The following is an 11749-nucleotide window of genomic DNA, read 5'->3' as shown; positions in this document are numbered from 1 at the left end:
GGTACGATTCTGTTAGATAAGATTAGGTAAGGTAAAATTAGATCAAGTTCAGTTCGTAATAGGTTCCTATGAATGTTCTGCTAAAAATTCACTTTTGCCAGAATAATGAATCAGATACTCAACAAAACTTAAGAACATTATTTATACTAAAGAATATATGGGAATATACATTTATATTCTCTTTGGTACCCCCTTCTACATCGCTTTACATGCATAAACTCCTTGGGCCTTATGCAGAGACGTTTTGACGCGTTATTTGTGCCATACTAAAGACTTCGACTAACATAAGTTTCCTGCAGTAGTCAGCCCTTTAGTAAGACGCTAATCATACGTAAAAATGACTTGCATAAGGAAGCTTAAGTTTCAGACCCTCATAAACAAATGTCAGTAAAAGTAAAATAAATTATCGTTGTTGCACACCTAATAATAATTATTGTTGTTGTTCTCCAACTTGACTAGTGCCTTGTTTAGTTTTTCCCCATGCCAGTTTGGTATCATTAATGAGGGAACCGCGTCAGATCTGAAATACTTCTTTTGCGGCAAACCAGAAGTTCATTTTTCAAATCCTTTTGAAAATCCTGTTGTTAAAAGTGAGCAGAACATATTCGTGCGTTATCCACATTAAAAGTGTCCATTTGCTTACAGCGGGAAACCCTTGTTCTTTGAAATTCTTCACTTTTAGGAAAATGATGGAACAATATTTCATTCGTATTACTTCCTCTTTTCTTACAATGAGCTACTGCACAAGTAAGATGACTTTCGCCCATCTTGAAATAGTAGTGTAACTGTTTATGCAGTATTTCACTTATTAGTTTGAAAAATACCGAGATACCTCCACGTGATGTCACTGACCGCAAAGAATCCTGTGGAAAATGAGAGCAGAAAGGCTATCCTGAGAGTCCCCTGAGTAAAATCTTACTTTGAATGCAAATTTTGTTCTCTTTTTATTTTATGAATGCTTATTGACTGTCGGCTATGACCTCATCATTTCTATGACGTTTTACTTGAGTCTATTTTGAAATCAACCTTCGATAAGGAACAGCCAGGGAAGCTTCATATATATGATTTTTTTTCAAATAGTCCTTGAACTTCAAGGAGCGCTTATCCGAGGAAGCCTTAAAGTAAAGTCAAGGAACAGTTCAAGGAATGTTTATAAATATGGGCCTTAGTCCTGTGCATAGAGCCAGTAATTTCGTTGCCATTGTGCTGTCATTTTAGACAAATTTCTTACTCACTTGGTACTCATTTCCAGTTAAAAGAAGTGAACAAAACTCGTTACAGTTTATGCGTACAAAAAGTGTATTTTTTTAGAGTTTCTATATTCTAAAATTGAAGAAAAGAAGTATATTGAAAATGTAACGTTTTAAATGTTTGTACCATTACAGGATTTGGCTTAGAAACAGTGTTGAATGAGAATTAATAAAGGGACCCCTAATAGTACACACACACACACAAAAGAACAGGATCCCCTGCTATTAGGTACCCCTAATAAAAATGGCAGTGTAGTAACTTTGGTCACATTTTTAATATAATTTATTATTGTTATATTTTTGTGTATTGCTATAGTTCCTAACTTAAATTACACGCTGCACAGAATATATTAAAGTAGCACCAGTATCTGTTTATGCTTTAAGTAACAGAATATAACATCCTAATTTCTATGGTCCCATATTGGGCGTTCTTACCCAAATGACACTTACGAGCAGGAAGCATCCAGCGTATGCTCACAGGTCCTTGTATTCGAACATTGTTTCTACAGACAATCGACCGCTACTTGAAATCATAATATGGTGTGATGTGTTATTTAAAACATACATTCCTACGCATTTAAAAGAGAAAGTGTCATTATTGTTTTACTGTGTGCTCAGTTATAACAAAGAAAAAGCAGGATGTTATACCTATTGGAAATTCTTGTGGCGAACACTTTTTTATGTACTGCTGCTACAGCAAATTACAATAGAATTGTTGGAGGAAACGTTGCAGATATAGAGAAATATAAGTATGTTGTCCATATGGTTATTATTAGAGAAAGTGGTTCATCTATTTGTGGAGGATCTATTCTCTCTGCGTATTGGATCCTTACTGCAGCACACTGTTTTGTTGAAAAGGGAGCATTCGAAAGAACTGACGTGTTTGCAGGGCATGCGGAACTGATCCCGTCTGAACCTTTTAGCACAGGCACGGGTTTGGTTGCGTTTCCACATCCCAATTATAGTCCTGCAGATCGAACTGCTGATATTGCGCTTCTAAAACTGAAACTGGGACTAACAAATTTTCATAACTTGTCTGTTGCAACATTGCCTAAGGATATGTTTTCAAGTACAGACACACCAAACAGTACATGTATGACGGTTGGTTGGGGTAGAAATGATGAAGACAAACTGTCCGAGGTTCTACTGGAAGTTGAGATGCCTATCTTGGATGTAAATATTTGTAATAGAATTTACGGTGGCGTTGTACATGTGAATAATACAATATGTGCTGGAGTTTTAAAAGGGGGCAAAAATTTTTGTTCCGGGGATTCAGGCGGACCTCTAATATGTGATAATGTAGTTGTAGGAGTTATTTCAAGGAATGCTCCTGATTGTAGCGAAGAAAATAATCCAGGTCTATTCACGAAAGTTGCTTCATATCTGAATTGGATTCAAGATGTAATAGCAAATAATTCTGAGGAAGTTGGTTCTACATCAACAGGTGGTTCTACATCAACAGATGGTTCTACATCAACAGATAGTTCTACATCAAAAGATGTTTCTAAATCAATTGCTCAACAAAATATTCCTAAAGCTCATATCATATATCTCTTTTGCTTGTATATTGTGGTACACACACTTTTCAGTGTACAAAACAATTAGTGTAAAGCATTTCAAATTTCGTTGTAAAAGTATGTTTGTCTTATTTTGCACGAAAATAAAAGTAGACCTTATATTCAAGAAGTAATAGCTAATAATTCTGAAGATGGTTCTACCTCAAAAGACGTTTCTAAATCAATTGTTCATCATTCCTAAACCTCATGTCATATATCTCTTTTGCATGTATATTGTCGTACAGAAACTCTTCAGTATGTAATACAATTAGTGTAAAACTTTTGAAATTCGTTGTAAAAGTATGTTTGTCTTTGTTCCCACGAAAATAAAACTAGAAATTATTTTTATTTTTATTTTCATTTTTATTTCATTATTATTATTATTATTATTATTATTATTATTATTATTATTATTATTATTATTATTATTATTATTATTATTATTATTAATAATAATAATAATAATAATAATAATAATAATAATATCCCAAAAAATCACATTTGAATTTACTTTCAGGGAGTTTTAATTTACCTGAACGTCGGGATACTAAATGCGGAACTAGAATTTAGGCCCATATTTATAAACACTCCTTGAACTGTTCCTTGACTTGACTTTAAGGCTTCCTCGCATAAGTGCTCCTTGAAGTTCAAGGACTACTTGAAAAAAAATCATATTTATGAACCTTCCTCGACTGTTCCTTATCGAAGGTTGATTTCAAGGTACACTCAACTAAAAACGTCATAGAAATGATGAGGTCATAGGCAACAGCCAATAAGCATTCATAAAATAAAAGAAGAGCAAAATTCTTATTCAAAGTAAGATTTTACTGGCAGAACACAATGGCAGAAATTAATAAACGAATCGTATATACTAATGCGGAAAAAGTCTACTTAAGAGAGCTTGTGCTTAAATACAGGCACATAATTAAAAATAGGACACATGGATCGACACTCCAACAGAAGAGCAATGCTTGGGATGATATTGAAAAGGAATACAATGCCATTCCAGATCATCGCAAGGTGAGTACTAAATATTTATTTTCGGTTAGTTTACTGAAACTTATATGATAATTCCTCACAAAATTCATATTTTAACGGTAATTGTTTAGAGCAGTGGCGTACTAGACAAATACATTATATTGAGAATTTTTCGTACTCAATGTTGAAAGCTATAAATTACGAAAATGTTTGTTGTTCAAAGTATTCACCATTATCTGCAATGCGTGTGTGCAGTTTTACAGTATGTCGTCATAAAAATTGTAATTTACGGTTAAAATGAGTGAGTAGATATGAAATTGGATTGTATTAGATACTAATTTATACGGGCGGAGTATTTCTGAATATCGTGGGGAAGCTGCATTTTATGGTTATAAGAGTATTGTTACTAGTGTGAAACCATTACTAGTAGAAAGTCGTTGAGTACTCGCAGTAAATTTTACAGGACATTATTTGCCACAAGGGTAATTTCCTGTATTCCATACACCTAGAAACACTGTTAAAAATAGATTAAGATAATTATAAACACAAAATACAATGCATCTATTACGAAGGCGGCTAACTGCACATCAGCTAGAACTCATATAATCAATCTGTGAGACATTATAACGGCATACAACACGAAAATAACTAAGTAGAGTGTATTAGGGATTCGATTTAACCCAGAAAATCAGCTTGATGCCTCTTTCTGACTGAATCATATTTTTATGGCACATTAGTTTACACACATGTTATCAAACTGAGATTGTTGGGGTATCAGCCAAGGAAAAATATGAAGTATGTCTTTGGCCCATATTTATAAACACTCCTTGAACTGTTCCTTGACTTGACTTCAAGGCTTCCTCGGATAAGTGCTCCTTGAAGTTTAAGGACTACTTGAAAAGAAGTCATATTTATGAACCTTCCTCGGCCGTTCCTTATCGAAGTTTGAGTTCAAGGTAGACTCAAGGGTAAACGTCATAGAAGTGATGAGGTCATAGCCAACAGCCAATAAGCACTCATAAAATAAAAGAAGTACGAAATTCGCATTTTATAGATTATTCCTTTCAAACTACTATGATTGTTCAATGATTTGTTGCTTCCAACCTTCCATTCTTGTTTAATATTCTGTTGTATTATGTCAGTGCTTGCACTAGTAATCAATATAATACGCTCGAATGAACAAGCTAAAACTTATTAGGTCTTCATCCCGACGAAATTAAATTACCGCTAATTTTACAGTAATTATGTGATATTTTCAAATAGATAAAAGATAATTGAAATATGGAACAAGATCGCCCTAGACAATATTATTTTTCATGAGGTACCGTTACCACAAGCCATCTAGTGGCTTTCCGTTTTCAGACGTTTAGAAACGCGAAAATAAATGCCGATTTTCAAAATGTCTCGAAATCGAAAGCAGATAAGTGAGTCGTGATAACGGTTTCTCATGTAAAATAATATTGTCTGGGGTGCTCTTGTTCCACATTTCGATTATCTTTTATCTATTTGAAGATATCACATAATTACTTTAAAATTAGCGGTATTTTAATTTCGCCGGGATGCAGACTCTTAACAATATGTGCATCTAGGCCTACAATTGGAGTCTTTGGCAGTCCAATCTAATATTTAAATAACTTAAGCAGAAGCCTAGTAAAGCAAAGACTGCTACATATTTAATAAGATTTTTCCCGGCAAAAGTAAACTACCACAAATTTTGCAGTTTTTGTAAATACCTCGAGGAGAAGTAACATGTCAATTTTTGAAATGAAATCTTTGAGTTTTACGTCCCACGATTATGCCGGTTAGGCTAAAGGAGACAGTGATGATGAGTAATGAATGAAATGGTGGAATAAAGAAAGTGGGAGGAAACGGGAGAACCCCGAGGAAACCCACGCACGCGGTGCTTGTCCACCAAAAGTTCATTGGGGGGGCTGCGATCGAACCCGGGACCCCAAGCACCAGAGGTGAACGCTCTACCACTGAGCCACCGCGGACCCCGTCAATTTTTGATGTTGAAATCTGGTCCATTCTAAGGTTTTTAAAGACCATATTCAATGTGTTTTTTCGTGTTTTCAGTTGTATGTAATATGGTATTACAACTATCAAATTTTTTGTGTGCTGGAGTACATAGTTAAACAGGAACTTCCCATGTTCTGTTAGGCTTACTAGATAGGACAAACTACACATAAAAATCGTCACGTATAAATAAGTTATATATCCGTGCTGCAAACAAATCATTATCAAAATATACATGGCGACTACAAGTTCCTTTATCCTTGAAAAAAAATAACAAACCACTAAACCTACGTAAATAGCTACACGGATACAACTGAATGACGTGAACAACAATGCTTTCTAGAAGTTTTACTGAAGTAGGAAACATTAAGTTAAAGGATCAGTCTCTCGACCGCCATTCTCATAACAAAGGATAATACGCCGCCAGGTTCTGTGAGACATTTTGAGGAGCATTGCAGGTGTAACTTGAGCAAAAGCTTCTTTCACAGTTTCTGTCAGCCCGGTAGTAGTATCGTAACGGTTTTGTGCAACGATGCCCTTTATGAACCGCCATAGAACATTATCATAGGGAGTGAGGTCTGAGTGCCTCTCATGCACTCAACAAATTGCGATAACACATACTTCAATACTCTAACTGGAAGTATCAGTCATCGTTCACACAATTTGAAACAATGGAAAACCTTACATTTGTATTTATAAAGTAGTAATGGAAAACTTAGATTAGCGTTTGTCAAGAGGTAACGGGACTTTCTGGCCACTCTGTACTACTAGACATATACTTTAATACCAAATACGATTTCCATAGAAAATGACGTCAATATAAACACACACAAAAAATTTAGGCAATATAAACAAATACTTATTATAATCCTGCAAATGTCATAAAAATGAACATCATCATCATCATCACAGGTATTCTGCCATTATTGGCAGGTCACTTCCTGCAACTGAAAGCTTGCATGCTCCACGGTCTTCCGCTAATCTCTTCACCTTCACATACGATTTCTCTGTTTTGTTATCATCCATTAATTTTAATCTTATTCGCCCTCTCCCTCTCTCACCTGCCACCATACCCTCTAGCACATCCCTCATGATACAGTTTCTTCTTACCTAATGTCCCAGTCAGTTTCTCTTCCTCTTCTTAATAATATCTAAAATTGTTCTTTTCTCTTCTACCATTTCTAACACTCTTTCATTCGTTTTTCGTTCGATTCAACTAATTCTCTTCATTCTTCTCCACAACCATATCTCGAAAACTTCTAGTCGTTTTTCATTATTTTTGCCTAAGTCTATGTTTCTGCCCATACAGTATAATACTCCATACGAAGCAGCGTATGATTTTTTTCTCAACTCTTTATTCATGGTTCCACAAAATAGTATTTTCTTCCTCCTAAATGCTTCTTTCGTCATTCCTATCCTTACTTTTTTTTTCATGTTAACATTTCATATCATTATTAATAATACTACCTAGGTATCGAAAACTAATCACTTGTTCTATTTTCTTACCTCCTACTTCTATATTTGACACCAATCCTTTCGTTCCAGTCACCATGGCATTTGTCTTTCTAACATTTATTTTCATTCCGTATTCTACACAGTCATTCCTAAAGTTTTCTAACATCTTATTGTTTTCCTCTTAAGAGTCTTTTACAAACGTCATATCATCTGCAAACCGTATACACCTAATCATTCTACCTTCTACTGAAATGCCGTCTCAATTTTGTAGTCTCTTTTCTACTATTCTTCTGGATAGATATTAAATAATGTAGGCGAGAAACAGCATCCCTATCGAACTCCCCTTCCAATTGGACTCTCCGCTGTCATTTTCTCCCGTATTCTAAAACTTACTTGTTGGTTCATATATAAGTTTATTATGAGTCTTCGATCTTTCTTCTCCAACCAACTTTCTTTAGAATTTCCAACAACAGTATTTCCAATTCACACGGTAAGAAACCTTTTCTAGATCAATAAATATCACATACAACTCTTTCCCTTTTTGTATAAATCTTTCACCGATCACTCTTAATATTCAAACTGCATCTCTGTGTGCCCTTACCTCTCCTGAACATAATAATGCACATTAAACACAGTTCTTTCTTCTTTTGGTATAAATTTTCATATTGAATTGCTGCTGTACCTACTAACGCTATTAGTACATCTTTCTAATCTCTCAATATGTTTTTTTCTTTTTTTTAATCTTGGACGGGAAAAACCATGAGGAACGAACTTCTGAAGAAAACACAAACTTGAGCACCATAATCGCCGTTGCTTGTTTCACGTGTGCAGGATCTTTCAGCCGAGTTCAAATTGACGTTCTACCTAAAAGCTACAGTATCTATTTCAGCATCCCTTGAGGCGGAACTTCCAGTGCAATCCTCTCTACCGAAATAATAATAATAACAATAATAAAAGGTTAACAAAAATATCAAAATTACCCTGACGAAGTGATAGCAAAGATCTTACACATGGTGCCTTCCAGTTTCCTAAGTTCAAGCAGCCAGAGATCTTGGCAGATCAAATGCCAAAGTAATAGCCATTATTATTTGAATATATAAAAGGCTGATTATAGGGTTTACAAATTCAATCAGTTATAATTCTTGATTTTAACCACATATAGAGTTGGTTTATGTGTCATTATAAGAGATGCAAAAAAGCCGGCTTTTTTGAATCGATGGTTTTTTTCACATAAAAAGCCGGCTTTTTTGAAAAAAAACGAGAATTTTGGAAATTTTGGCTTTTTTCAACTTCATGATTTTTCTATCTAAATAGCTTTCTTATAGTATTTTATATATTCTATAGTTAGATAAGAATTCCATGACCTGAATGTGATATTTCGCTCTGAAATTCACCATCAAGATGGATGGAGCACATGTTTTACGAATTAAAGCTAACATGAAGAATGTAGTATTTGAGGGTAATTTTAGAGGCTATTTAACTTTATTTTAACTTTTGAGTTATCGACATCTTTTTTCTTCTCTAGTTTGTCATCCGTGTTTCATTTCTAAGAGCTTTTAGTACTCTAGCTTCTAGCGCAAAAGTTAAACTTGCCCATTTTTCTATTTATCCGTCAAAGCGTACGTTTTTCAATATATCCGTCAAACCATACTTCCACATTTCTGTTATACTGTAGCTGTGAAGTGATTTAGCAATAATTTTCCAGACACAACCTTGAATACCAATTTATACAAATAATCAGTAGCGGATTTAGAAAAGTACTTTAGGAGGTTTTTTTTCTGATTGTTTCGTTTCCTAAAAAGTCCTAATTTTATTTGGGAAGTGCTTGAAGTTTATGAGTACAGGCATAACTAATATTTCGTTTCGTTTATATGTTTAGCAATAATCTTCCGGATACAACTTTAAAAATCATTTTATACTGAGAATCAGTGGCGGATTTAGAAAAGTATTTTGGGAAGAGTTTCTTACTAATGTTTAGTTTTTTTAAACATTCGTAACTTTTATTTGACGGGAGCTTAAAATTTTATGAGTAGAGGCATAAATAATAGATATTTCGTTTGTTGCAGACATTCCGTAACTTTGGGGAACGGGCTTCAGTCCGAAAGACCGCCCCCCTAACTTTCGCAAAACCGTCACTGCTGGTAATTAGTAATAATAACGATTTAAAAACAATAAAAAAGGAAGTCGCCCAACTCACAGTACACGCACTATTTCTACATTCACAGATGGAATGAACAAAAGCTTTGTCAGAATGGTCGAATGCTGGTTGAATCCCAGACTTCCCGATAGAAGCGCAAAAGCTAATCACTTAGTCATGTTTGTTGTGCAGTTGTATTTAGCTTATCTTAAATATATTCCGTAGTCTTTTTTTTTTGGGGGGGGGGAGTTCCGTAATGTAATGTTGAATCCCTCTTGTTAAAAATTCAGAAAACTTGAGGATTGGGTAAACTGTGATGGTGGTTCTATAAAACTTAACTGTAGAATTTCAAGAATATACAGAACCAAAAGCTCTAGATGTGCAGCCTTTAAGTGTATCATATAAATCTAAGTATTTCTCTTATGTTTTATTTTGTTTCAAAAAGAGGGTATGGAATATTTTGAAGTAAAAATACTACATACTATTTTGCTAGTTATTTGTGTATTCTTTAAAAAGAAGTGTTTACTTTTAGGGTTGGCTGATTTACACCAACGTTTTTTTTTAATAACTGGTTTAAACCACAAAAATAAAAAGAATGAAAAATGCGAATCGTGTGAACTTCATGGTAACGTTTCCAGATATCAAACCACCTGCAATAGTTTTATTTCCCTTTCACCTTTTAATCAAGGTGTCCAATGTTCAATTCTCGTCGAACCACAATCCTTCTTTCATGCGTAACCCAAGTAGCGGTTCGGATGTCAGTTTAAGCGAAAGTCTTCTCCTTGATAACCTCGGTATTTCGTAAGGATGTTAAGCCTAAATATACGAAACAAACCAAATTGTATATTTCTACATGCCTAAATGCGTGTTGTTTTATAAAGAAGCCAATATTGCTTAAATATATTGATAGAAATTGGCAAAATTTACCGATTGCCTACGTAGCTTCTAACATTAGCTTGGATTGGACTTTCAATGATATCTACGTACCGGTACTAAATTTGTAATTTAATACCTCAGTTTTAGCGTACTGATTATGGTACGTTGACCTTTAAATTTTACATGCAAAGCAATAACAGGATTTTCCCGTTATTATCTTACATTTCAAGTAATGACGGGATTTTCCCAATGGCTAGGGCGGGAGATTCTCAAGTTAAGAAATTTACTGACCGCACTTCTTTAAGCTTATGGGAGTTCTTCCGGCATAACCCCGCTGTTGCATAATAACATCAAGGCGAAACAAACTTAGGCTATTTCTGTGAATATGTAATATAAATATTTAAAGCAAAAAATCTAAGTCAAAAAAGCCTGGTTTAAACCAAAAAAGCCTGGTTTAAACATCCCCCCAAAAAACGGATTTTTGGCATATTCAAAAACAACCACGGTTCTTGCCAACTCTGCTTACTTTTGTATATAGGAGGTTAAAAAATTCTTATTATATACATTGGTTAATCCTGTGGAATTCATAATGTAAATATGTTGAAGAAAATTGTTTGAAATATTTTTTTCGAAATTCATAGTTTATTTTCGATGTTTTATATTATTATCAGCATCAACCACTAATTAAATGATTTTTTGTGTTATAGAGAAGCGATACAATCTGTTTTATCAATTTAAAGCAGTATTTTGAAAAAAGCCCAAAATTTCCGAAGCAAAAAAGCAAAGCAGAAAAAAACGTTTTTTTTTTTAAAAAAAAAAGCCGTTTTTTTTTCCGAGCCCTTGCATATCTAGTCATTAAAGTTTAACTCACGTAGTGAGTAGTTGCGGAGGTGACAACACGCGGCGCCAGCGGTCACTCCTTGAAAATGGAGACTTTCGCTGGTGAGCTAAGTGCGTGTTTTGGTTTGAAGGAACGAAGTCAGCAACGAGTGTACAGCGTAAGTTTCACATACAATACAGCAAAGGAACACCAAGCAGACCAACAGTGTACAAATGGCACCAGGCATTTGTTGAAACACGTCGTTCTGTGCGACACACAAAGGCTCCAGGGCGCTCACCCGTGACTGACGATGTGGTGGAAGCAGTTAGGGACAGTTTTGTCCACAGTTCTCGAAACTCTACACGATGTGCATTAAAAAAAACTGGTATCCCTCAGACCACTGTTTGGCTCGTATTTCGTAGACGTTTGTCCATGAAGTCATACAAGAAGAGTGTACTTGGTTCAAGCACTGAGTGAAGCGGATAAACATACCCGACATGAATTCTGTGTTACCATGTTGGATCGCATTAGTGGTGATGAGTCATTCTTGAAAAATGTGATACTCAATGATGAATCAACTTTTCACCTTTTCGGCCGAGTCAACACACAGAATTGTCGTAGTTGGGGCACGAAACATCCACATGCGCACGTGGAGCTGGTT

The 11749-nt window shown here is 34.9% G+C and overlaps 1 protein-coding gene across 1 annotated transcript; it reads left to right on the top strand.

Annotated features, from left to right (window-relative positions):
* Positions 1-1873: 1873 nt before the first annotated feature.
* LOC145683392 (trypsin-like) lies at positions 1874-3118 on the top strand. The gene has a single exon (XM_081754725.1). The coding sequence runs from the start codon at positions 1890-1892 to the stop codon at positions 2853-2855; it is 966 nt and encodes a 321-aa protein (XP_081610851.1). The 5' UTR covers positions 1874-1889; the 3' UTR covers positions 2856-3118.
* Positions 3119-11749: the final 8631 nt, after the last annotated feature.

The sequence above is a fragment of the Thermobia domestica genome, chromosome 4, assembly GCF_964235325.1.
Source record: "Thermobia domestica chromosome 4, izTheDome1.hap1.1, whole genome shotgun sequence".
Classification (NCBI taxonomy): Eukaryota; Metazoa; Arthropoda; class Insecta; order Zygentoma; family Lepismatidae; genus Thermobia; species Thermobia domestica.
The sequence above is the reverse complement of the archived record's forward strand: the minus strand, read 5'-3'. Positions and strand labels throughout refer to the sequence as shown.